This window comes from Rhea pennata, chromosome 1 (assembly GCF_028389875.1).
Source record: "Rhea pennata isolate bPtePen1 chromosome 1, bPtePen1.pri, whole genome shotgun sequence".
Lineage (NCBI taxonomy): Eukaryota > Metazoa > Chordata > Aves > Rheiformes > Rheidae > Rhea > Rhea pennata.
The window spans coordinates 121,828,464-121,856,081 of NC_084663.1; the positions used below are offsets into that span (position 1 = coordinate 121,828,464).

The following is a 27,618-nucleotide window of genomic DNA, read 5'->3' on the forward strand; positions in this document are numbered from 1 at the left end:
TTAGTGGACAAATGGCTATTACAATACAATTTTAACCTAGTCATTCCAAGAAACTGTCAGCTGGATTAGACCACAAAAGATCTTCAGTTGCTTGTTTCAGGTTCAGGAGGAGCAACTGACCCTGCTGGAGAAACAGAGTTCTGTGCAGCCAAGCTGCATTTCTGCTTCTTTTCACTTCTGCTGACAAAGGTGAGGAGGTCCATCGCTGTGACCACACCAAACACCATCTGCTTCATGAAGGAACTGCCATTTCCACTGACTGTAAGCACAGAAAATTCCAGTTTGTTAGGGGGAAAAAGAAGGGGGGGGGGACCAAACCACAGCCATCCAGAGGCTGCTATTCATTTCCCAAGCGAAAATTTGAACTGGGACAAAAGCTGTGTCTGCTATATCTCAACAAAAATGACCAATACATACTGAGTCAGGTTACTGGAATCATATCAAATAATCAATGCAAATAATGAATTCTTTACCAGAGCAGGGACCTTAATTTCCCAGTTCCTTTTACTCAACTTCTGTTCCAGCTCTGCTTCTATCACCACAAAACTTTTCAGGCCAAAATAATCAGACTTTCTAAGAGCAACAATGAGATACTTTCTACTCTGTTCTCATGATGTCCTGCACCATCTCTAATAAAATAAATAACATTGCAAGAATTGCTTTAACAATTTGATTAATACCTTCTTGCATTAAAATAAAACTAGTCATTAGAGTCCAAAGAGGAGATAAAATGCAAGCTGCAAAGGTGTAGGAAGAAAGTAGTGCATGAAGAGCCAACCATGCTAGACCAACTGCATTAAAACAATAGCTCTAGAAAAGAAAAAAGTTATTTGAAGAGCAGAGCAGGAGGCACTGAGTACAGCTGGCTGGGTTTTTTTGGTGGATACCATTTAATTTATACCAAAATATCATACAGAATATTTTTTTGTTATTTTATGACTATATATCTACAAAAGAAAATTCTAGCTACAATTTTGCCTGGAGATATATATATATATATACATATATATTTTTGGTGAAACAATTGGATATATGCGTCAAAGGATGTTCTGAATTAGACAGTCTGCAACATTTTGTGGGAACATGGCAGGATTGCCAGCCTGCTTTAGAGCTAATGGGGATTTGAGGGAGGGCAGGCCACCATGATAAAAACAAAGCAGCTGGGATATTTGTGAATGATGGAGTTTGGAGGCCCTGAGTTCAGCATGCAGGTCTGGTCCTCAGACTGCAAGTTCTCTGCTGGCAGTCAATGAATTGCGGTATTGCATTTGACACTCTACAGGAATGCTTTGCATGTTCAGTGCATAATCTCATAAAATTGGCATAATTTCACCCTTCAGCTCTAAAGTCACTCTAAACATGGGTCTTCTGATTGCTTTGTTGTGTGCTGATGTTTTAAACAAAGCACCTCCCTCAAGATAAGGCCAAATTTGTACCTCTGGAAGTTTTACAGCATGATTATACAGGAAATATGTGTTAGGCCAGATTTACAGCACAGGTACCTGCAGCCATACCTGTTTTGGTCAGGGGAGTAACAAGGTGTGATCCCTGTTGCCATCAGTGTGTCAGCAGCCCTCATCCTGACATAGTCTTACTGCACGTGGTCCTACTAGCCCCATCTGCTTCACTGGGGTAGGGTTAGGGGCTATTTAGTGGTTTGAAGGTAAATCAAACTGGCAGGTAGAGCTGCTTTATTGGACTAGTCCAACAGCGCTCCCGAACTGGCAGGCTATCGTTATGCCTGACGGCAGCCCCGATAAGGCTCTGCATGGACATCTCTAGCTGCATGTGTAGGTGCACATTGTGCCCCTGAATCTTGCCTTGTGCACCTCAGCCACAGCAGCCTGCTTACAGTGCAATGCATGTATTTTCAGCTTTCTTTACTTATCCTAGTCCTTCAGGGTATGTGTTTGACAACACCCATCCTGTGAAGCCCCTTAGCACAGTGATTTGCCCAGGTCCCTCAGGGGACAAAGGCCTATGGACATCCCATGGCTGAATCCCCAGAGGTATCATGTGGGAACAGAGGTGTTCAGAGATGATGGCAGAGCCTCTGGGCATGCACAGCAGAAAGTTGTTAAGTAGAGGCTGTGCAAACTTTTTAGTTTGTTCTCTTAGGCACGTACATGCCTAAATTCCACACAGCTTTATCTAATGTGCTCAAATGCTCTTTTGGATCTTGCCCTTTGGCTACTAATTCTACGGAGATCCCTAATTTCCCAGTTATTTCCTCTGCTGCCCACAATCAGCAAGACAATTTGAATTCAAGATTAAGAGACTAAATAGGTACTAGATGCCTGAGGCTACAGCCATAGAGCAAAGGCAGTGTGTTCCAAGTTGCAGCCTACTGTCCACATTGGCTGTCAGGTGAGGGGACAAAGTTAAGTCCCATCCCCAAAGCTGGGGGATGGGAAGGTATCCATGGAGGGGTGAGATGGAGCTAGTCTGTGCTTTGGTGTCATCCCTGCACAGGGGGACAACATAGCTCCCATGGCCAGGAGCTGGGAAGTGCTCTGGCAATACACACACCAAGTCATGAGCTGGTCCTGGATTCCCATGGTTAAGGCTTCCCTTGTCTCCCCTCATCCCTGCAGTGTCAGAAAAGGCAATGGGTGAATAGTTGTCAGTTCCAGGGCTTTGCAGAGCCACTGGGTAGAAACCTTTCCTGCAAAAGCAGAGGCTGCACTCGTGGAGCAGTTGTGCTGGTATCTACCATCAAACTCAGTCTGAAAATTTCCCTCTTTCCCTCTCCCATTCTGAACATTTGTGCAAGCCCATACAATCCTTTCTTTCTTTACAGATACCTACACTGCATCTGCTCATGTACAACAATAGCAAAATGGTCGTTCTCCAGGATACAGGAAAGCCTCCCAAGACTGTCATCCAGGCTGATCTAAACAGGACAAAAAGAGACATTTGATATTTCACTTTACATTTAAAGCATGGGAGCTGCACACAGCCTGGCTTTGCCTTAGCCAGAAAACAGTGCTGTCACTCCACAAGCCCCAAGGCCATCTGTGGGCCTGTATTGGCGCAAGTCCTCCAGCTCGTCTGAAACACTATCCATTTACCTCACTCTGTCTCTGGACCACTGATGACCAAGTGGCTCAGCCTTCCCTCCTTGGCACACAGATGGGAGCCAGGACCTACCTTGTATCCCTTCAGAGCCCCTGCCTATTGTATCAGCTCTGCTGAGCCTTGGGGATGGCTGGGTGTTGCTTTCAGTGGGTACCGATCTCCTGGCTGGCCAAAGTCCTCAGATAATATGCAGGTGGGTGAGGACATTCAAGCACATTGCTCCTGGCATAAAAGCTCCAGTGTCTGACGTCACAGTATCTTTGTGTGTTACTCCACACGTTTGGCATCACTTCTGCAAGAACCTATTTTTATTCTTACCTCTGTGATGGTTGTGCTCCCACTTCTCGCTATCCTTACCTCTCCGTCTTTTCATTCACCTCTTCTCCCAGCTCCTCTCACACCTCAGAGGGGTGGTGCATATTTCCTTCCCCTCCCTAGACACCAGTTGATAACAGCTGCAACATCAGTGGTACCTTTGAGAACTGGTCATAGATGACCTTCATGACAGGGTCTGAGAACTGTGCGTTTCCAGCCAGCACGGAGGAGAGGATGTTGCTGAGTGTCACCATTCCCAAGATAAGTCTACAAGGGAACAAGGAGTTTTCAAAAGGCCAGGCCTTGAGGTACAGCATATTACATAGGGACTGAACTGCTTCCCTTTCAGTCATGACTAAATCGCTGCTACTTTTAGTGAGAGGCACCAGCCTTTTCTGCATCTGAGCAGCACCTTTAGCGAGCATGTGTCCTCTCTTGGTGACTGCCTAGGAGGGGATTCACTGCTGAAGCACATCTTTCCCCTGCTCACCTTCCTCCCGACTTTCACCTTTCCTTCTATCAGATGTCAGTTTGATGCATGCATTTCTGGTCTGTGCACCCTCTGGAGTGGAAACGGCCGAAACCCAGGGCACTGCATGAGCATAGTCAGGGTATCAGCCTAAGAATATCTCAGTTCAACACCAGAGCCTGGGGACAGATGGCTACAGGCTGAGATCTGAGATCTGCTACTACACCATAGGCAACACACAGGGATTGAGACAGTGAGAGGCTCTCCGTCCCCACACTGGAGACTGTCGCAGCTCCATTTGTTCCACTGGCATTGCTCTGGGGACAAGAAGATACTTGTCCTTCACCAAGCTGCTAGCTGAAGTCAGCTATTGCACTCTAGGACTTAGCATCTGGGAGAGAGAGATTCATGGGCTCTCCAGTTGCTTGTCTGAGTATGTTTCCCATCCAGTCCTTGCTTCTCCTCTGCACTCCACTGGCCTATGCACTGATCCAACCTCTGCTGAGGCTGCTAGGCACTGGATCTGGCTTTGACTTTTACTAGTTCATTTACAGGAAGTTTTCTTCATAAACCTTGCCTGTTATTACTGTTAGCAAAATAAAGGCTCTAAACTGTCTAGATAAGCAGTTGTTGGAAATGCTGAGCCCATGCCACTACTGCAGCATTTATAGGACCCACATCTCTCAGGACTTAGGCCCACATACTTCTCCTTTACTTTGCATCACAAGGAGATAGATGATATTTTAAAAATATAATTTAAGAGAATTTAACCAAATTAGCAGAATTGACAGAATTTAACCCAAGTACCACATCACTGGATCAGTAAATGGGACTTCCTGTTTAGCTTCATCATGGCTGTTTTTCCTATTTGAATGCCCATTCATGTAGCAAGTGAAAATAGATACCCTGATTCAGCAACAACAGGAGCCTGGTCATATCCCTTCTCCTGGAGGATTTCAATTGCCTTCTGACAGCTGACTTCTGGGAGAAGAATTAGAGGGGCTGAGAGATTCAGTTTCTGCACCTTGATATTCCACCACCTGTTGAAAGACAAATGGCAGCACCAAGTTATTATTCATTAGTGTGTGCCTGTGGGCCTTGTTCAGAGAGGCAAGGTCAGTAAAGACCACACCAACTACACAAAAGATATTCTGTCTGCCCATAAATCTCACCTCACTGCTGTCCCCAAAGCATTCATGTGACAAGTCCACTATGGTCAGGTCTTGTTTAAGCAGAGCTTTCCCTAGGCCCAGCATCCATATAAGTCCCAAGGCCAGCAGACAGCAAAGTACTGAGCTGCCCCTAATCCAAGGAAGCTACTAAACGCTTAGCTTTAAGATCATAAGCAGAGGTCTATCAGTTTTACTTCCCTAGTTTGTATCTTTGAGCCTTAATACACAGAATTTGCAGCTCCTCCAGGTGAGAGCTTAGCAGAGATGCTGATACGATTTTTCAGGGACCAGCTACTCTGGCTCACTGATGACCACAGGGAACTTCCAACTCATCCCAACTCTTCAGCCTTGCAGTCAAGGTAGGACAATGTCTAGAGACACTGGAAGGGCCCACACAGAGACTGGAAGGGCCAAGAGCAATTCTAACCAGACAGAAATGCCTTTGAAAAGTATTATTTTTTTAGGAAATAATTTGCAATAATCTTTGGTTACAGTAACTCATAGGAGCACATGACATCAGAAACACTTCTTGTCTTAAAAGTGAGACTAGATGTTTTCTGAACAATAAGCTTTTATGCTGCCACATGTCAACTGGCATCAGCAGTTTGTCTGCTTGATTCCCTGCCTTCAAGGGACTTTTTCCCCATGGAGTACAAGAGGGAGCAGATGGCCATCCTTCCTGGCCCTCTGCTCTGGAAAGTGAAAATGCACTGTTTTCTGCCAAAAACCTCCAGGCTCTTTGAAGAGGTCTTTGCTCCAGAAGGGATCCACCTCCCCACTGGCCTGATGTTCCTTCGAATATCAGATGCAGAGCAGAGAGAGTAGATTTTGAACGGCACTAGATATCCTCCTCAATCATTCTACTCTGTAAGAGTTTAAATAGGCTGGAAAATGATTTCCAGATGGGAGTACATCAACATCTTCAGGACAGAAATGACTCCTTTATAGTTTTTGATCAGTGAACAGGAATATCTAACCACTCAGAAAAGAAGAGCTGACATTATAGCCTTCTCAGAAAGATCTAGACTTGACTAATTTTTCTGAAATACTAGAAGATAATGCTTTTCTTTGAAGATAATCATTTCCAGACTCAAAAAAATGCTTCCCTTAGTACAGTTTATATTGGCAAAAGTTTTCTTACCAAGGCTTGTGCTCCTGGACATCATTCAGAAATCCATTTTTAATCATCCACTTATCATTCAAAAACTTGGACCTAGAAATCATCAGCAAAAAGAAGTCTGTAAGTCCTCAGTAAGAAGTTGTGCTTTGTTTCATGCACCAGACCTCAGCACTGCCTCAGGGCTCTCATGATTTTTGCAGCTGGCTGCTTTTAGCCCCTTTTAAGGTCAATAGGAGCTGCGGCTGCTCAATAACTCTTAGAAGCACGCCAGCTATTTACGTGCCTAACTTTAGGCATGCAAGTTCAAAAACTCTAGCTTGACTGATTCCTACTCCGTGCAGTAAGTAAGTCAGTGACAAGAAGAAATAAAACTGAAGTGTCCCAACACCCAGCCTCTGGCTCTTCCCTCTGATTTTTTTCTCCCCTTCTGTGGGATTGTACTGGGATGACTCCTGGCTCAAGGCTCACTCTGGGACATGCTATTATCAGATTTATACTGGTGGCTCTCCAACGGTTTGCACCACCGGGCAAGTACAGAAACTCACATGTAGTTTCTGACGGAGTCAGGCAGGATGACGACACAGCGTTGCCCTTCTTTCAGGTCCCTGGCGGCCTTCACAGCCACAGACATGACACTGCCTGAGCTGCCACCTGGTTGGGTATGAGGAGACAGACAGATGTTAGAAGTGCCCAGAATGCCTGGTTACAGCCACACATGGACCCCACTCTGCCCCAGCCTACGGGATGGTGGCTCTGGGACTGAGTTGCAGCAGAAGTAATGCCTTTGTAGACCAAGTCAGGCCAAAATGCTGGAACCAGGAGGCAAAGCAAGTCAGCAATCTTGTATGGCTCTCCAGAAGAGACTGGGTAGGGACTGAAGGGGCATCTCCATGTGGTGGCTCTTGACAGCAGGCTCTTGAGGTGATAAGAAAAGTCACCTTATGACTGGCACTCTTCTGGTGGCATTGCAGGCAGGCCAAGGACTGAAAGGAGTGGTTATGAGCACATTCGTACTGCTGCTGCCCGTGCTGCACCTTTTCTTTGGGTAAGGAGGTCAAATCTAGAGCTTCTGGGCTGACATATTTTACAAGCAAAGATTCACTTTAAATAAACCATGAAGGTTGAAAAATATATAAACATTACATTCATGCTTGGAATACCAGACCAATGCAATGGGAAAGCTTAAAGTGTCTCTGTGTCTGTGTGTGTGCATGTGGTTTGCTGCACGTAGTGACAACAGGTCCTGGCTTTACAAAGGCAATTCTTCCACTGATAGTTCGAGCACTGAAAGTCAAACACATTCCACTACCTGTGTGCCAGTGAGAGACTGCATTCAAGGCAGCACGTATTTTACGGCAGGTTAAGTAGTACTGGGTCACATTTTTCAAACAAATGATGAAAGTGCCCGAAAAATGCAGTTCTGGGAACATGAGGCTATTCACAAATCATAGTTAGTTCAGCAAGTAGTTTCCATTGAAACATGGTGACTTTGTGAGTATGTAAAACATTGGAACATTTATCTAATGTTTTCATTTTGAACTAGATTTCATCTAGACTTTCTATTTCAAAATAGTGCTTGTTCTGGATCAGAACTGATTGATGTTTTAAAGAAAAATGGTGGAGAAGGAAGAGATTAAATATTTGGAAAGCAAAACACATTTTACTTTGGGTCAAATATTGTCCAGCAAGGGTAGAAAAGAAGCATAGAGACGCTTGGCTAATTATGTATGACTGAAATCTCTGATAGATTAATCAATTGTGGGCCGTCATTTTAAAGTCTAAGATCATTGTGTAACAGGTAAGGAGGGTGGAAGCCTATCAATCAAAATGCTCTTCACCTTTCACGTGTGTAGGAATGCAACTAGATATTGGTATTTAGATATGTACCAAGCCAGGGCTTTCAGGTTAGCACTTTAATTTAAATATTTCAAATATCATTTAAGCATTTCATTACAAACAGCCTGATTTTTTTTCAAAACTTTCTGTATGTGAGTTATGAGGAATTTTATCAGCCATAGCTACAAGCATATGTATTTTCTGGTACTGGGCACAAACCTACTGCTGCCTGCTGAGAGAGAGGAAAGGCTGAAAAATACTGATGCTGTGTAGAGGTTTTTAGGGAAGTACAGGCAGGGTATGTCTGAAGGCACCTGTTCATTTTGCAAAGCCATTGGGATCACTGAGAACTCCCTGGCACACAGAGAAATACTCAGCGAGAACATCTTACACTTACTTTGCTTTCAATCTTTCCTAGTTCAGTCCTGGCACCTCTAGTGTGGAAACAGTTCAAAGACAGAAAATACAGCCTCACAGAGTTGTTAGTGGAGCAACAGTTTTAGTCCACCTGTCCTGTCCTGAATCTCATTAATCCTATTCCCCAGTTCATGTAACAATACACCAAAACAGAATTAGGCCCAGATGATCCAGTTCCATGTGCAAAAATGTTAAACTAAGAAGAGAGTTATTGCTTCTATTATTATTATTATCAGCGAGCCAGATCTCAGACCACTGACTCACTGCAGCATCCCTGAAAACTACAGTGACCTACACACTAGCTCTGGATTCAGTCCTGTTAACCTGGCAGACACCAAATGCAGTAAGCATCTGCCTTTAAACTTATCTTCTCCCAAAACAATTAAAGGGTGAGATTCAAAAAGCTTATTAAGAGAAGCAGCTCTTGTCATTGATGCTTACCACACAACAATCCCTCTTCTCTAATCAGCCTGCGAGACATGAGGAACGAGTCTCTGTCATTGCATTTATACCACTGATCAACCACCTGAAGAGAAAGCAAAGAGGACAGTTGGTTCCTGGAGGTGTTATTTCAGGTTGTGCCTACCCTCTGATGCATGCTGAGGTGCTAGTGGTCAAGATTTTGGCAGGCAAAAGCTATAATCAGATCCATCAATGAAAAGAGATTGGGGATGGTCACAGGTCAGAGCTCTAAAGCCATGTACAACAGCAGAGATGTAATTAAAATAACACCTGAAAATATAAAGAATCTGGGATGTGAAGCTGTGTGGAGTGGTTTCTAAGAGCAAGGCTTGGGGGAAACATACAGCTTGAGTTATGGCTTTAAAGCACTATGGCTGGTGGTGATTGATACAGGAAGAGGAAATTTGACAAGAAGCTGTACTGGGTTCATGGTCTGTTGTCTTACATTGTTTGAATCTTGCCTTTCAGCTCATAAATGGTGCAAGGTTTCTGTCTGGTGCAAGCAGTAAAGGACACTGAAGCCTCAGGAAACACCAGTGTGATGAATGGCAGCCTCAATAATGGCTGTTTCTGCAGACTTAGAGTAAAAGAGACACACTCTGAACACTGGAAGATCAAGACTGAGCTGAGAAGTCTGATACTCTGGCACATCCCTTATCTGTCCCTATATTTGGCTTCTCCTTGCAGGTCTGTCATGATCAGATTTACTCAGAGAGATGCTGTGGTCCCAGTCCCCACATGACAGCTTGTTCTGCACTGGAAATGCACACAAATAGTCTTAGAGCTGGGCAGGTAACAAATCTGGCTACTTCTAAACTTGGGAGAAGATTCGATGTAAAGCCAAAGATCAGGCAGAGGCCTCTTCTCATCACACAGCTACTTACTGATCTGTCAAGGACAGTAGGGATAAAGTCATGTCCAATACCCTCCACCTCTATGGTTGTTGTGTTTGTTCTGTTCAGCTCACTGGGCAGTGCGACGATGGAGCCATCAGGATCTACACCAATGATCTTTGAGGGAAGGAAGTTTTGTTAATCACAGAGGGAGTTTAAATATAATCAAACACATACTGCAAAGGAAAAATTACCTATGCTCTTATTAGCAACATTTGTCACCCACATTCTTCTTCCCATGATGTTCATTAATATTCCTACCCATTGGCAGCATGGAAAGCTTCCAGCATACACTGTTTCTCACGGGCTTTACAAATAGATCCTAAGTGGTGTTCAGCTGCTGCAGAAGAGATTGTGGTGGCTTAAAATTGCCATCACCCCTTTGGCAGAGTCTGCTACTTTGAAAGCTCAACCCTTAAAAGACAGGGTGTGATTGACTCTTAATCTGCTTCAGTGCAAAGCCAGCCGTTAGCTCACTCAATGTGGAAAACTGTGACCACAGATGGATATCCTTTCTAGATCTATTTGTGCTGGCTGATAGTGGCACCTCCTCCAGTTGCTCATAGCCTTATGTCTGTGTTGAGGTTTTCTGTGTCAGCCTTTGGCTTAAAAATTTTAAAAAGGGATGATGCTCCAAACTCAGCTTCAGGCAGTCCAGCTAGGTTAACCAGTGGCTGGATTCACATCTGACTTTGCCTCTGGTGAATCAGTCACTCATATGCTGGCTATACTGGGGAGGCAGTAACCTTCAAGCCTCCAGTCTGCACTGAAGCACAAGCTCTGCAGAATGATCATCTGTCCATAGTTGACATCAACCCAACTACACTGAGGTTTTCACAGAGGCAGATGAGAGGTACTGCTCCCACACATGGAGCCGCCAGAGCAGTAACTTTTGGCAGCCAGTTTGACCAGGAACAGGAGCAATAATGCTGTCAGCTGAGCCAACAACTTCTGCAAGGGAAATCTGAGTGCATCCTGGAAAGTGCAGGGTACAGCAGAGGGCAGAGTTTAGTAACAGCACTATGGAGCCTTTTACTTCTAAGGCACTTCAGTAATCTGCCTCAAGGTGAGCATAACACAAAATTGTTTCCAAGAAAAGTCAAACTCACTGTTGAAAAAACAAATCGGCAGAGACAACAACTGCTAGCTCAGCCCCGCCATGCACAAGTTGTGGGGTTAGTTCTGATCAAGGACATGAGCAGGAAGCCCAGGGCAGCCACTGTTCCCACTGGGCAGTCCTGCCTCTCAGCTTACTTTGCACTCTGGGCACTTCTCCTTCAGCTTCCTGGCAACACCAGTGACGGTGCCTCCTGTACCAGATCCAATCACCACCATGTGGACCTTGCCTGCAGGTCAGAGAAGAGAAAGGCCTGAAGAGATTGAGCATGACCTCCAGCACTGCCCTGCCATGGCAGACAGTCTCCCTTTCATAAGGGTCCCGTACAGATGTAAACCTGTGTGCGGAAAGAACAAGCAAAATTCTTGCCAGTGGCAAAAGCACAGTCCTATTGAGAGGCACAGATGAGCTTGCATGATCTGGACAGAGCTGATCCTGCCTCAGCACAGGGAGCAGAAAGCGACCTCCAGATCTCCCACCAGTTCCCATGATTTCTGCATGTGTGGCACCTACTGGTTTAACGGGGAGGGAGGATCACTGCACTTCCAGCCCTTCCAAACCACACAATGTTGAAGCAGTGCATGCACATGAATAACAGCACTCCCTAGTAACAGGCACCTTTTCAGCTTTTCTTTGGGTGAATACCCAAAGAGGAAAGATGGTTCTCTCAGCTCTATCCTGACACCAGTGTCTGTCAGGAGTAGCTGTACTGACGTCAGTGAGATTATACTGGTGTAGGAATGGTATAAACAGAATCTGTTAGGCCTTCAGAGCCTTGTGTTGTAACTGCAGTGGGAAAATGGGACTTGCAATTCACTCCTGTCTGCCAGTAAGTGCAGATCTGTACATTGTGGTAGAGGGAAGTCCGGAACTCTCTTGTTCCTGTTGCTACCCAACTGTTGTTGTACTGTTATCACAACTGCTCTCCAGTTAAAACCTTTGAGCCCTGTTTATGTTTTGCAGTGCTCCCAGTACTGGCAATAAATTTTACTTCTATCTGTGCAGACGCAGACTGAGGTAGTCCTTCTCTGCCCCCTCTCCCCCCGCTTCAACACATCACATGTCATTAGTCCGTTAAGTTTCAATTCATTTTAATTTGCTAATGACTGTACTGGATCTGATGAAGCCTGCCACTGCCCTGGTGGAATTATATTCCTTAGTGAGGCCTCTTGAGCCATCTTTGCTCTCATCTGACAGATCTCAGGGATGTTGTAACAGCCAAGAGATGGGCTCTTTCTCCTTCAGTACAAACAGCCTAATTTTGTTAAGCCTCTGGTCTCCTCCCTCAAGCTTTTGAAATTGGGGGCCATAATAGGGAAGTCCTGCAGGCTTAGGTGGATCTGGAGTGGATTATGTGAAGTTGCTACACTCTGCATGTCAGTATTATCAAGGGTGCCGTCACTTGCAGAGGCCCTTTGGGCGTTTCTAGACATTCAGATCAACAAACAATGTAAAATAAGCCTCTCACAGAGAGTTTCAGCATCCTCAGTACATATAGAAACAACAGCATTTTAAATGGTACCTTCACACTGCTCCAGGATCTCTTCAGCTGTGGTGTCGTAATGAGCCAGCGGGTTGCTTGGATTTCGGTACTGTTTATTTCAACAGAGAATAGCACAACTCACTGTGTAAACCATAGGTCAAATACCAAACTAGCAATAACTCTTGACAAGCTTTACCCAAAGCATACAACTTCCCCCCTCCTTTTCCTGGAGATAGCTGCACTGTAATCCAACCAAACCAGGTCACAGGTGTTCCTCCTGGTTGTCACTTTGGGCCATGTTTCTGAGGCCACAGGATATGTCTACACTAGAAGAGTAAATGTGCTCAGGTGGTGACTATTTGGCTTGGAGATGGTGTGGCTGTCTCATATTCAATATTGCCACATTTTGTGAGATCTGGTGATTTCATTAAAGCTCTAGCTGCCAGAGGCAGGCAAGCCCCCCAACATCTCAGCTGTTGCTTAGAATGAAACATTTTTAGACTTCTCTGCTGCCTAGAAAAATTTGAAAATGCAGCCATGGAATGCTTCTAAAAAGCTCAAAAAACCAAACAACTTCCCCATATGTCAAATTTTAAAACTTTTTGAAAGTATCATATATGTAGTTTTGAGAGCTGACTTGTGATTCAAAGGCATTTGCGGTTGGCAGTGCAGCAAGTTAGTACCTTGGAAATGTCAGCCAAAGCAGTGGCCCTACATTTAGAGAGGGAGTCACTGCAGAGGTGGACAGGTATAGCACAGAAATGTGTGCAGGCTCATGTTTAAACCTGTAGCCCAGACTGCTTCTGAAAAGCGTATCGAAATGCTGACCTTGCTTATTGTTAATAGGAAAGAAATCTATTCCTTACCTAATTTTTCTGCTCTACTGGGGTGCCCTGCTCACTATAGGAATTCCTCCCTGTGGCAGGGTCAGATCAGAGGGAGAAGTGCCCTCCTGTGCAGGATCCAGTACCGTGGGAACTGGTGGCAGGAATTGTCAGTGTTTGCCTTTTACAGTATGAGGCTTATTTGAGGCAGAATTGAGGCTGCTAGTCAAGCATAAAAAGTGAATCTCAGGTTGCCATTAATATCTGAAGTAATATAAGGAGTCTTTTAAATATGCGAGAAAACCGAAGCTCCCCCACCCCCAAGCTTTGGCAGAAATGCTACAGATGACCCTTATTTTGTTTCTGCCACCCTGTGCATTAGAGAGGACCAGTTAACTTGCATGCACCGTAAAATGGTGATTTCACACTGATGAAATCTGCCTTAGCTGCTGATTTGGACAAAGCCCCAAACACAGGCAGACTTGGAGTGTACTGTACAAAACAGATTTGGAAAGAGTCCATGGAGGAACTGCATTTACCTGGTCCAAGATGTGAGAGTTTGGGATTTCATTTTTCAGCTTCCAGGCAACACGAATGTTAGACTCTGGGGCATCAAAGCGAGTGCATGGGGTCCTCACAATTTCAACACCCAGTGCCTTTAGAATATCGACCTTTTAGAGGAAAGAAAGTAGATGTAATACAATCGATCCCATGTAGTGTCAGTAGTCTGAACCTATGTGCTCACAGTGGCGTCAGATGCCAGAGAAGCTTTGCATGCAGGAGACATTTAACATTTGGAGTTACAATGTCCGACTCTCAGTTATATGATCTTTGATATCCTTCTGGCAGCCTGGGGCCTCCTGACAGGCGGCCCAACTGGGCCCTGTGCCCAGTTCTACTCTGAAGGCAGCCTGGGGACACAGCAGAGGCAGGTGACACTGGGCTGCTCCTTGGCACCTGGGGAAGGGGACAGAGGGAGTTGAGTGTAGGGAACAGCATCTGGGGGCAGCTTTCATATGTGCTGTGGACTGAGCCTCTGAGCATAAAGAGATGCTTTAAATCAATTTTTGCCCTGATTCTCTTCTTTCCTCTGCCCAAGCCCAGGGAAGGAGAAACTACAAATCAGTCCTAGCGCATTAATCCACTAAGAGATGTGGATGCCTGGGAAAGGGGTGTCAAAGAAGAAGGACAAGTGAGTGTCAGCTCCTGCAAGTGAAACCTATGGCAGCTGGGGGAGGAGGTGGTATCTGATCCAGACTCAGCTTAAGTTAGATTTAGATTGAAATGGAGGTGGCGCTTTGGAGGAGGGCTCAGTTTTGAGCCAAGTCAGGGTCCAGTTTGGCTTCACTGGCATGAATCCAGCTGAGCGGTTTTTGAGACTTTTAGCTCCCCAAGACTGTGGGAGATTTCTGCCATTTCCAGGACAGAAGTTCCACCTAGTCATCAGCTCTCATGTGAGTTGCTTGATTTCCACCATCTCAGAAAACAGCTCAGAGAACTCTAAATGTCTCCAGGTTAAAGAAACCCTAGAAATATGGAGAGATCAAGTGACTTGCCAAATGTCACACAGGAAGTTAGCAGGACTGGCAGCAGAGCCCAGGCACTCTGCATACCTCTCCTTCACTCCCTCCATCCCTCATTCTCGCAGATAGAAGATTGCTCCATTTCTCTGCAGAAATGCACCATATTGGTTAACACATGACCCCAGCTGCGTCACTGACACTAGATAATCAATCAGATCATCACAGTGTGCTTTTTTTTTTTTTTTTTTTTTTTTTTGTCAAGAGGAAATCTTCTGAATAGCTACAAAGATATGTCAGTACTTGCAGCGAGGCTTTATTACCCTTTAAAGCAGAGGACACTCTAGTTCTTGAAAGAGAGAGACAGAGAGATGTTCCCAAGCTGCAGGTAATACCATACAGAGCTCTGACCTTTTCCATGCTCATTTTCTCCGGCAAGACAATGATGCAGCGGTAGCCTTTCACTGCAGCTACCAGTGCCAGCCCGATTCCTAGGTAGCAGGGGAGGAAAGGGAATTATTTGATAACAGCATTTGGCAAGGCTGACTGACAATCATGTTCCCTCATGCTTCCTACAGTCTTCTCTCTTACTGGTGAATGTAACCTGCAAATTTTTGCTGACAAGCTATGTGTGAGGGCATCCTCTCTGAATCTTGCAGGGTGTGCTCTGAAAGCCAGGGAGTGTGGGAGGATGCTCTAATGTCTGAGTTGATAATAATGCTCTGGTCAATAGAGAACGGAGAGTCAACAGTCTGTTAGCATGGCATAAAGTGAATGGCAAGGTTAGGGAATGTTTTCCTCCTTGTACCAAAATTCAGGCCTCTTTCTTTGCCTTTCATGCTAAGCTTTTTAAAACATAGGAGATATATGATTTCATTTCAGGAGTACTTCCCCCTCCCCCTCAAATACTCTCACTTATGTGTGGTGGGGACAAAGCTGCATATCTCATCCCACGGTGAGCCGGCAAAGGGTGTCTGTGCTCTAATTTCACTCTGGATGATGGATTGAGCCAGCTGCTCCCCCGCTAGATAAGGAAAGTGAGGCTGGAGCAGTCCAAATCCCTGGGAGAGGGCTGGGAGTGATTTTAGGCACTGTGATACTGCCCTGATTGCCCAGGCCTCAGGCTCAGAGCAAGGCTGGGCAGGAGCTTGAGCCACCTTGTGAATACGCATGAAGAGAGAGTCCCTTTGCCCCAGGCCCCCGGAGGATAGGAATGCTCACACTGGGAGATGCCTGAGCTACATGAAGGTTGATGCAGAAAGATTTGGAACAAATGGGTCGATAAGGAGCAGAATTTATAGAGAAGAACCCTGTTCTGTATTACTAGCGGGGAGAAAATGGTGTCACCATAGCAGCAGAGTGGAACTCAGCAAGGGACATGGCCTCAGTTCCCTTCAAAGTGTCTTGATATCCACCATTGTGCCTTTTTCAGGAAAGCTTTTTATATACACACACGTCCTTGTCTTTTGGGGAGACACTGATACAGGCAGCAGGAAAGGGCCATGGAAATTCAGCAAGTGTCCCTGTGTCTTTTATGGGCTGCAAACTGTGAGGAGACTCCTCTATTCTCTCTCCTTTCTTATAGCCAATGACAGTCTGGTGCCTGAGCAAGATGTCAGCGACACAGAGGAAAAGAAAATCTTCCAGACCATCAGGGAAGCCCTCTTTGGGGAACTCTGAATATTCAAGAACTTCTCAGCCAGAAAACACGCAGGTTGTCCCAGCTGCTTCAGCTCCCGAGGCTGTTTACATTACCAAGAGGTAACCTCACAGGCATGTCTACACAGGACGGAATCCTCAGAGACCCTTGAGGAATTTCAGCAATGAGTCACCTCGGCACCTTGGGTTACCTGAGGCAGCCAGAAGGGAGGGGAGTTGAGGTGAGGATACACCAGAGTCATGGGGCCCGTAGCTAACCTTGTAACTGCCTGTTGTCCAAGGATCAGTGCTCACAGATCTGTCACTTTGCACCGGGCAAGAAAGTAAAGGTGTTTCAAAGATGTTTCCTCAGATGTTTCCACAAATAGGCCAGTGGAAAGAAAACTGTATTGCCCAGGAGAGGTTTAGTTAGTCTGGTATTTTTGCTTAACAGTGTTGTAGGAAGTGCAAGAACTCCATAAATCTCTGTACCGCCACCCTTGTGTGAGCCCTCAGAAATACTAGCCCTATCTTCAGTCTGCCTGGTACCCAGACACTTGTCACACATACGCTTCCCACCTGTGTTTCCTGATGTGGCTTCAATCAGTGTGTCTCCAGGTTTTATAATCCCGGCTCTTTCTGCATCTTCCACCATCCTCAGGCTGATGCGATCCTTCACACTGCCCCCGGCGTTGAAGTACTCACATTTTGCCACTACAGCTCAAAGATGAGGCTCTGTCAGGGATAAGCTACAGCCGCAAGTGCCAAGCACCCCTCAGCCACCACCCCCTGCTCCCCTGGCCTTCACTGTGATTGTTTTGGGACATTGATTCCTCCCTTGTAGGATGATCCTTTGCTCAGAAAAACACATTCACCCTTTGCTCACAGGGCAGCAGAGCTTGTCACAGGATTATCCATCTTATTTGCCCATATTTCATCTTTCACCCAAGTTTCATCTACCTGCACCCTGAAGGCCTGGTAAGTCCAAGATAGATTTAAAATCCTCTGGACAGATGATGTGGTAGGATACACCCTGTTGCTCTACCTCAAGGGCACTTCTCTAAGCAAGGCATTGTCAGGGTTCACAGCAAGGTTTCGTGGCCTTTCCTGGGCCATGGCAGGCTCTGTGTTATTAACAGGTGTCTCAAAAGGTGGCCTTCTCTAGGGATGCTCTGTACTTCTGAATGAAGTGCCATGAAAAACAAACAAACAATAGAAAGTACTCTTTCAACTGATAGCCAGAATCATACTTTCTAAGCTCGACTACTAAAACCCAAGTAACAGAGACTTTCCAAGATGCACTCAAATTGCAAGGCAGAGATGTATTTCTAACCAGTCCCTTCACAGAATCATAGAATCAGTAAGGTTGGAAGGGACCTCTGGAGATCATCTAATCCAACCACCCTGCTCAAGCAGGGTCACCTAGAGCAGGTTAGACAAGGTTGCATCCAGGCGGGCCTTGAAAATCTCCAGAGAAAGAGACTCCACAACCTCTCTGGGCAACCTGGTCCAGTGCGCCGTCACTCTCACAGTGAAGAAATTCCTCCTCACGTTGAGGTGGAACTTCCTGTGCTTCATTTTCTGTCCACTGCCTCTTGTCCTATCACAGGGGACAACTGAAAAGAGTTTGTCCCCATTCCCTTGACACTCTCCCTTCAGGTACTTATAGACATTGATAAGATCCCCCCTCAGTCTTCTATCCCCCAGGCTAAAGAGGCCCAGCCGTTCCTCATAGGGCAGATGCTCCAGCCCTCTGATCATCCTCGTAGCCCTTCATAGCATTCACACTGTTAATGCTTTGGCCAAGATTATTCTCACTCTGTTTTTGATGTCTATATCTGCAATGGTCATACTGGGCTCTGTTTTGGAGACAACAGGAAGAAATAAGTACTTTTAGGATGCAATTCACTTCATCCTTGCAGAGGCATCTCCTTTAGGTTGAGCCAAATCAACTAGATAAATGAGCAGCCAAAGCAATGGGAAAAAAATCTTGTGATTAACATTACATTTTATAAGGTAAACTACCAGAAAACCAGCTACACAGACATCCTCAAAGGCACAGAAATTATAAAGTAATCGTGGCTAATTTTAACTGCTTCCTTAATGTTGCAGTTACTGCAAGCATTCATGTCTTTGGTATGTTAAAAGTCTTTGTGCTGACTGACAGTTTATATAGAAAGGAGCTTATGGCCGCTTTGTAAAAGTCCTGTTCTCCTTCCCTTTCTGCACCAGGGGAGGGAGACACCATCCCAGTAAACAAGGGCTCAGACTCGCTCCCTGGCTTGCGCATTGCTGCTTGGACAAAATCCTTCCCTGCCTGGCAGGCACTTGTCTTAGCCAGACATCCTCCAAGGGAAAGGCTTTCTTCACAGGTGAATCGAGGAATGCAGACCTGTCCTATACCTACTCACACCCTGATTTCACAGCCACGTACTGTCCTCTAAAGTCTTCTTTTAGAGACAAGCAGTGAAACGTGGTAGTCTGAGGTTACAGGGTTAGGGGCCTGCCTGGGCACCTAAAAGGGATCTGATCAAAGAGCAAAGCATGTTTCATATGGATTTGTGTCCCATGGAGATTGGTTACCATGGGGATTCCTTACTGTCAAATAAGACCGTAGGATCCTGCTGTGCTGTTTTACAGAGCGAGCACTAATCAAGTCTCTCCTTCCAATCCAGCTGCTTGAAACTCATGAACCCTTAATGTTTGTCTTCCTGACCAATTTGGTTGAAATTAATTGATAGATTTAAAAGTTATAGGAAGGAAGACTGAAAAATCCATGTACGTGGAGACAGCCTAATTGCATCATCTGTATTTTGGTAGGAGACCAAGCTGAAAACAAAGCTTGCGTAAGATAACACGCTGACTCAGAGGCAGTGATATGATAAAATCCCCTCGGGCGGGGGGAGAATGTGGTTCCTGCTGGAAAGACTGGCCCCGACGGCAGCGCAGTGGCCCACTTTTAGCATAATTGCCTGGCACTCATGCTGCTGATAAACCTAGCTGTTGAAAATTCTTGCTATTTGACTTCAGGCTACTTTTAGGGAGATCCCTAAAGCAAACTGTTGCAAAAAAATGAAATCCCAGACAGAGCCCTGGGGGCAGTGACACAGAGAAAGGGCAGCCCCTGGCCAAGCTCCAGTTAACCTGGCAGAGGCAGTACAGAGAGGTGAAGCCAAGGCAGATCAGAGTCCCTTTTGCGCAGCAAGCCCCCTGCCGCAGTCAGCCCTTGGGGAGCCACATGGCACCAGCGTAACACCCAAGCGCCTGGCTGAGCTCCCCTGCCTGGCTCTGGTCCTGCACAAGCTCTGTCTGGCAGCCAGGAGCCATACTGATGCTTCTCCACACAGCCCTCGCTGCTCCCTCTGCCGGGGCAGGCTGTGGAAAGGGCCTTGCCATGCCCTATGCTGTGTCTTGGCAACTGTATCTCAGGTAGGTTCACCTCCTCTGTCCTCCTCTCACTTCCTCCTCCTGCTGTGCAAGGGGGAAGGCAGGGGAGCGACTCAGCCAGTCTTGCCTGTATGTGCCATCTGCTAGCCCCAATGTTGTAGTATCACTGCCCGTTGCCACATGGTGTCATCTACCAGCACCTGAAATCAGCCCAGCTCCACTCTGAGCTTTTGCAGCATCAGCAATAAACAAGAAAGTGCCTGACTGAACTTGTTTAACAAAGTTTGTAATATCTGGAAAGCAACATAATGGTTAACGTCAGTGACATAAACAAGTTACAGTGTGAATCTACTATGTCTCTGTGATAGCTGTCGTGTGCCTGTGCTTAACCTGTAAGGTGCACAAAACATCTCAAGCCTCAGGTAACAGAGTGTATATAGGCAGCTGCTGCAGAGCTGGTGACATACACCTAGCTGACATGACAGCCTAACCCTTGACTGCATGCACACCATGCACATAGCTTCAGCAGGGGCCAGTTTTGCTGATTTGGACTAACAAACCAATGTTTTGAAAAGAAAGCCAAAGCATGCGAAGCTGTTAGTTGGGAGGGGCTTCATTGCCATTAGCATGCTGTGCATTACAGTCTGAAACCATCTGGTTTGATCTGATAAATGACTAGACCCGTAACCTACTAATCAAGAGTAACATGTGCAACATTTGGTCCCCCTTTCAGTCCTTGCTCTCCACAGAGTTTCTTCTGAAGTCCTCTCTGACACTGCTCCTCACCTTCTCCTCACAGCCCAGAAAAAATAATGAAAACGGACACTCACAAAGCTCACACTTCAGGCCATAGGACTTCCCAATCTTGTTGACTCGGACCATTGGGGTGCAGCCAATTTTCTTCAGGATGTTGGGCAAGATCTTTGTTTCTTCTAGTCTGTATTAATGGCGAAGAAAAAAGAAATACATCAAATCAGAGCAACAGCTACCCAACACGAGTCAGGACAAAATTTGACTGATGCTTCAGCACCTCTGCTAGGCCACTAAGAGGCATCGTGGCTCCAAGGTCCATTGATGATTAATGGCAACAGGAACCAGTTGTGGTCTTGCATCACTGTTACAATGAGCTATTTATTCTTTTGGATAAAAAATAAGATAGTCAATCTTCAGGGCTATTCCGAAGCGTCTTTTTTAATGACACCAGATCTATAACTAAGTGAAGTGAGAAGAGCAAACATGCATTAGGATTTTATGTAGTGAGTGAGAAAGCCAGAAGACCATCCATTATAAAGCCTTCTCCTCTTTCCCCTATCCTAACCACCACCAGCTCTGCTTTTCACATTTTCTGTGGTCTCTGAGCCAACTGTTCCTTTTCCAGCCAGGACCTACTCCCTTATTTGCAAGGATCGCTCCAAGCCATCTTGGAGACCCAAGCCACTTCAAGGCTCAAAGGAAATTCGATCTCTGACTGACCAACAAGGCCCCTGTCAGTGGGATCTGTTCACCAGTATCAATCAGTTCCTGGATTTGACTGTGAATGGCCATAACCTCATCTGGAATTCTGTGCCCTTGAAATAATACTCCCAATGAATCCTGTCTGAATTTTATTTCCCAGTCCTCTAAACAGTATGAACCTGGCAACTTTTTCAATTAGTGACTAAAGTTGCGCTCTGTGTTTGCAAGTCCATGCCTTTAGTAAAGAAATGAAATATCAGTCTGGATGTTTCCCTTCTCAGATCTACAAAAGCCTGCATTCATGGGCTCTTTAGTACCCATTTTCACCTAACAATGATATCTAAGGCAATACAAATCAGCTTCACCTGAGGCAAGTCAACATAACACTTTTTATTTCAGTTTAACCTTGTTAAGCAGCTGAGGGCTTAGCCCCATTCCCGCAGGCCTGCTCTTAACTCTGCCACGAAGAAGAGGACTCTGGAGTTTTTCACAGATAATTACAAGGAGCTCTTGAATCAGGGAAATTCAGCCTCCTGTTTTCTCGAGTCCCTGTCAGATTTCAGCAGGAGCCAAGAAACATGTCACAGCAATTGCAACTGGAATGAAACAGGCTTGTTTGCCCAACATATAACTGAAAGCATCTTGCCACACAGATGGGGAACTTATGTCCTTGAACTTTTTAAAAGACAGAGGGAAAGGATTGGTGAGGACTGTTTTTATTGGGGCCAAAAACATATTGCCCCTGGTTGATAACCAGCATGTCTCTCTCTGTGTAGAGTGACAAGGCTGCACTCCCTTACTGTTGAGCTCTCTGCACATCTCTTGCTTATTATCGTCCTTTGAACCTTGAATGCAAGTTATCCTCGTCTGCTATTGCAGCCAGGCAGATGGCTGTCTACAGAAAGTCTGTATGGCACAGGGATGACATGCTGCTTACTTAAAGACACATGCACATGCACCTTCTTCTGGAATTTGCAAGTGTGACCTAAACACTTCTTGCTTTGCAGGAATATAGGCATAGTCTTTTAGTGTAGTTGAAATGCAGACTTCAGGTACTTACTGCCAAAAGGAGCCAGTTTTCTTACATGTCAAGCCCAGAAAAGATGTTGCATTATACACATGCACTTTTACCTCTCTCTCAACCAAAATGTCACTGTGTATTAGCATGGTAGCAACCTCTCTTGAGTGCTGATAAATGTGCTTCCCCCATAGCTGCAGCCATTTTCCATCTCTATGGTAAGTCCCAGCTCCAAAAGCCACCAAAAGTGTCCATGATTTCAGTGAGGAGAAGAGCTGACCCAAAGCCCAAGGAGACACCAGCTCCTTCAGGCACATAGGAACTGCTACCTAACATTTGAGCTAGAGCCTGTTTTTCAAGACAGCAGCTTGAGTATTACATGTTCTTAGATTGCAGGAAGTCAGCTCAAGAGAAGAAAGCAAGCCAATTTGTTCATCTTCAGTCAACATTGTACCAAACAAGACTTTGAACTGCAGCAAGGCATGAGGTGGCAGTGCAAGGGGCTGTAGGCCTCAGGGACCTGCAGTGATGGAGCCTGGCAAAGCAGAGGGTATGTTCCTAATCACTAACGTATTTTACTACAAAAATACAATTAGCGTGGTCAGCTTCCTTTACAGGGTTATCTGAGCTCTGTGTGTGTGCCTGAAGTCAGCAGTGCTATGGATACAAGGATATCTAGAAAATGCTTCTAGTGCTCCTGAGGGATGTGATGGGGATACTTTCATCTTGCAACAGTTTGTATCAGTTCAGGATCACTGTGGGACAAGGTTGTTTTTTCTCCAAGAATTATTCTTTTTCTCTGTAAGGCTTGTTACTACATAAGTGGTACACAGAAAAAAAAAAAGAAAAGAAAAAGAAAAACAGTCCTGACAAGCTGGATGATTATTACTAACATTATAATGTCTCATAGTGGCTCAAGCAAAGTGGCTTTGAGACAGGCTCAAAGAATATCACCTCCCTATCTTTGGGAAAACTAATATTTAGTATTCTTAATTAAAACAAGTCTTTGTCTTCTTTCTCCATATCCTCCCTCTCTACCCCAAAATTCACTCATGTTGCATGTGGGAATCTCAGAATGCCCTGAAATTTTTGCTGCACCAGCTGCCATCAATAGTTCTTCAGGTAGAGAAAACAAACAAACAAAAAAATCCCTCCACACATGCTTCTTGCAAACTAAAAAAAAAAAAAAAAAAAAAAAAAAAAAAAAAGCAGTGTGATGTGTCCAGGTGCTGTGTCATCGATTTGTATTTTCTATATGGTGCTATATAAAGGGCTATGTTTCAGGAAGAAGCTTTGCTGTTTTGAAAGTGAATAGACACAAGAACACACTTGTACAATGTTGATCACAAAGACTTTGGCAGACTTTATCTCATTCCTGTTTTCCCCAAAGGGGGGCAGATTTGAGAAGCCTAAGTGTCCAGGCCCTGAGAAACACCAGCAAGTTTGACTGAAAAAAGCTGATTGTCTTGACTCACTAGGCTTTCACAGTAACTCAAGGGACTACATTTCCAAAGCATTTTGTGTTGTGAAGGGGTTGAAGCCCCTCCTGAATCCTGCAAGGGACAGCCTGGTTAATATGCTTTGCTCAGGTCTGGGAGGACCTCAGCTTGGCAAGCTTAGAAGAAATGTCAGCAGAGTTTCAGGAGCTGCAGAATGCCTGTTCCTGCGTAAGGGGTTATCTCACCACACCTGAATTCTGCGAGGAGAGTCAGCCTTAAATAGTGGAGCATGTGAGCTCTATAAAGCAGTGCCCTGGCTGATTCTTCTTGCAGGTTGTTAAGCCCTACAACCTCTTACATTTAGATAAGAAGGGGCCAGGCTGGGAAATAGACTTTGGGTGCTGGAGTCATGGTGTTTCTTAAAAAAAAAGCTAATTGCTTAATGCCACTGCCTTGAAGAGATTCAATAACAGCTTTCCTTGGGGTCCTTTTCAGGGCCAAAGGAAGTTGCCCAACTAGAGATTCACAGATGATCAGACAGCAAGGAGCACTTGTCTTTCTTATAGTGTGCTCTTCTGTAAGTTTACCACTTGAGGACCATACAAAGTTTGGACTAGAGACTACCTCAATGTGAAGGACAGATCTAGCCATTGTCAAAGCTTAGGTGACTAGATTCAGCAGTCATGGCTCTGGTCCTAGCTGCAGGGTTTGTACTGGGTGAACAATTGGATGCATGTTTGCTAGATTAACTTTGCAACTGTGGAGCTCACTTCTCCTTCAAGGACCAGATCTGGAAACTGTTTCAGGCTCTGCATATCCTAACGAGCCATGCTCTGGTTGTGCAAGGCTCTCCCACCTGCTCAGTTGGCACGTAACACAAAGATCTCCCAGCTGGCTCCTACCTGGCAGGCATCCACACAGAGTGATGCCGCACCTCTCATAGGCTCTAATTGCATAAATGCTGAAGTTGAATTCCTGTTTTACATCTTTAGCAAAACAGAGACATGTCCCTGACATTTATAGAATAGGCTTATCTTTAATAGCTTGTCTGGGCTTAGTTTGCAGGGCTGTTAAAGAACCTCTCATTTAGACTTGGCACTTCAGCAGGCTTACATCACTCTGGGAGGAAATCAGCTGTTGGGAGGACAAGAGCAGGCTCATAATAATCACTGTCTTAGGCTCATACTGCACGCTTGCTTCCCTTGCACAGAGTGGGCAACCTCTGTTGGTGCCATTTTCTCCCTACACGAGAGCCCAGCACCTGGTAATCAGTTTTTGTGAAGATGTCTATCAGTGAGTAAAGATATTGCTAATACTTTGTACTCTTCTCACATATTGCCTCAGACTGTTCAAATGAACAAGGGTAGCTGAACTGCAGCCCTTCAGTTAGTGAATGAATAACTGTTACTGACTCTGTTGTATGAAAGGATGGGGAGCAATAGCTTTGAGTTGTATGTATACATTACATTATAGCCAAGATAGCCATTACAACATCTCCACAAGTGCCTGGCAATCTGGAGTGCCTTTGCTTCTCTTGTGTAACAACAGACCTCACAAAGTACCTTCTACAGAAGTGAATAATTCCCTGGCTGAATGCCACCTCTGATGTCTGTCCATCTTGATTCCTCTAAAATGAGATGCCCCAAACTAGCAGATGCTTTTGAACGTGTGCTAGAAAATATAGACCTGAATCTTAAGCCAGTAACATCCTTCTGCAAGATGAAAGGGATAGAGAAAGTTCTTCCTATAGAGTAGATACTAGATGGGTGATGCCTTTTGAAAAAGATATCATTAGAAAGACCTATTGTCAAACCACTGGCTTCTGGTCATGACCATCCTGATGTAATAGCACAATGTGTCATCTTCAGAGGAAGATGCTGAGTTTTCTGGACTCTGAAATAATCAGCACAAAAGAATTACTTACAAGGGTATACAGGAGTGTGGAGACTTGGTGGCAGGTGTTGTAGCTGTCCATGTGCACTTACTGGGCAAGTTGGGAAGAATCCATGTGCTGTCGGTTTTCCTTTCCTGATTTCCCATACAATTGCCATTCATGAGAAGGGATGCCTTGGTCAGCTCCTGTGTTGTGGAAAGAGAGACACACAGTAACCTGGGAGGAGAAGTGTGAATGCAGGCACATGTGCAACAACTGTCACAGGAAAGAAACGACTTCCATCTTTGAATGTGAAAGCAAGATGGCCAATTTGCAAAAACCCAGTTCTAGAGCTACATAAAGAGGTGGAAATTGCTCTTTTGTCACATGCCTAGTATTGGTATACTGGATCTTATACATAACATAGTGGTATAGTGTTCCACACTATAACACTTGACCGCCATCTCCAGGAAGTCTTCTCCTGCTCTAATGCACATTGAAGCATCCCCCCACTGGAAAATTTGGCACTCTGTATTTAACTATTTGGCCAAGGGGAATATTTTCTACTCTAACACTGAAGAAATCATAGGCAAGTCTTAGACCATCCAGTAATAATTTGAGAAAATGTATACTGTGGTGCCAGTGGGGACTTGTATTCTGGTATCAGTCTTTGTTAAAAGTGGGGGAAAAAAAAAGTATCTCTAGAAACAAAAAAAAAATAGGGAAAGGCAACAAAGGTGCTCAGGGGTACAGAAAAAGTTCAACAGTAAAGCAGCTTAAATAAAGTAGGATTCTTCAGACTGAAAATGATCATTGATAGTGAGAGTGGGCTGTAAATCTTGGAACATCTAAAGCAGGTGACTGGGAAACACTTTTCTTTTTCTCAGAAACAAAGAATAAGGCACAATGAAATTATCAAGAGCAACTATAGAAGCAGAGGAGATAAATACAAGAGGAACCAGAAAACTTTTAGACAGGTTCAAAAAGGTAAAGTTCATTAGTGACTTTTAAACATGCACTTGTCCTAATGGTACCTGCATTATGGGGAGACAGTAAATTGCTGATGATGAGTATACAAAGAAAAGGATGAGTCTCATTTTATAATTTATTCTTAGCATCTGTCACTGACCAATATCAGAAACAGGATAAAAGGTTACATGGACTGTTGGTGTGACTCACTATGGCAATATTTATTTCATATTGGTGTTCTTTGTAGGTTCTTTTTATGGAATCAGCACTTACAATCAGTTTCTTGGCTTGGCTGTGTTTGCCATCAAGTTCTACAAAAGAATTTGGACAATTTCAATTCATTAGCCAACCTTTTGTGATAAAAGAGTCAGCTGCATGGAGAAAAGAAAGACACTTTCGGTAACTGGAAGTCTCTTTTCCGGCTTGTTCACAGAATGCATTGCTCATAATTCAGCTGCTGTTAAATAAGGGGACCTTGCACCTCAGTAAGGTCATGGTCAGAGATTTATGTCCTGCTTGAACTGATGATGAAAGTTGGTGTTATCTAATTGTAGCATATTCTGCCTTATCCTCTTACACTGCTATGGTGGTACATTTTGCAATTAGAACAAGTATAATGAGAACAGAGCTTTAATTCTGAAATTCAATAGAACCAAATCAGATTTCCACTGATTTGAAAAAGAAATACCTCATTTACAAATCCAGAGGACTGCTGGTGCGAGGATCAGGCCTACTCGCTATGTGGAGAGGAAGGCGCAGTGGGAAACAAACTCTAGCTATTGCCTGTCGTTTAGGGGAAATAATGATGGCAGCAGACAGGAGGACGCTGGAGCCCACACGTACAGCACAGACATCAGAGGCCAACAGAAACATGGAGCCTCATCTTCATCCCTGGCCATAAAACCACTCCCCTGCCCTGTCTTGACAGCTGGGTTGACCGTAATGCCTACAAAGCACAGCTGTCTAATAACAGCCAGGCAAGCAGCCAGCACAGTTGTTATGGCTGAGTCCTGATTACATGATTAGTTTGTGATTCAACACGTGAGACCAAAAGCAGCTTTAATTACCATTTCTGCCATCCTTCTTCTGCTCACTTACTGGCTTCACCCACTTGCAGTGTCTTCTCCAAAGCA

At 44.9% G+C, this 27,618-nt stretch overlaps 1 protein-coding gene across 1 annotated transcript; it reads right to left on the reverse strand.

Annotated features, from left to right (window-relative positions):
- LOC134139425 (cystathionine beta-synthase-like) lies at nt 1-27,570 on the reverse strand. The gene is made up of 16 exons (XM_062573804.1): nt 27,553-27,570; nt 25,568-25,722; nt 20,562-20,668; nt 16,924-17,058; nt 15,118-15,197; nt 13,726-13,857; nt 12,402-12,471; nt 11,017-11,108; nt 9,754-9,879; nt 8,849-8,933; nt 6,700-6,805; nt 6,176-6,247; nt 4,768-4,902; nt 3,552-3,660; nt 2,809-2,893; nt 1-259 (listed from the first exon to the last, which is right to left on the reverse strand). Exons 1-16 carry the CDS (start codon nt 27,562-27,564, stop codon nt 84-86), a joined length of 1,677 nt encoding a protein of 558 aa, XP_062429788.1. The 5' UTR covers nt 27,565-27,570; the 3' UTR covers nt 1-83.
- Between the last annotated feature and the right edge of the window lie 48 nt (nt 27,571-27,618).

Coding starts and splice junctions, on each gene's coding strand:
- LOC134139425 (XM_062573804.1), bottom strand. Junction 20,669..25,567: donor CCACACTCCTGTATACCCTT/GTAAGTAATTCT, acceptor CCATTAATACAG/ACTAGAAGAAACAAAGATCT. Junction 260..2,808: donor TGTACATGAGCAGATGCAGT/GTAGGTATCTGT, acceptor CTGTGCTTACAG/TCAGTGGAAATGGCAGTTCC.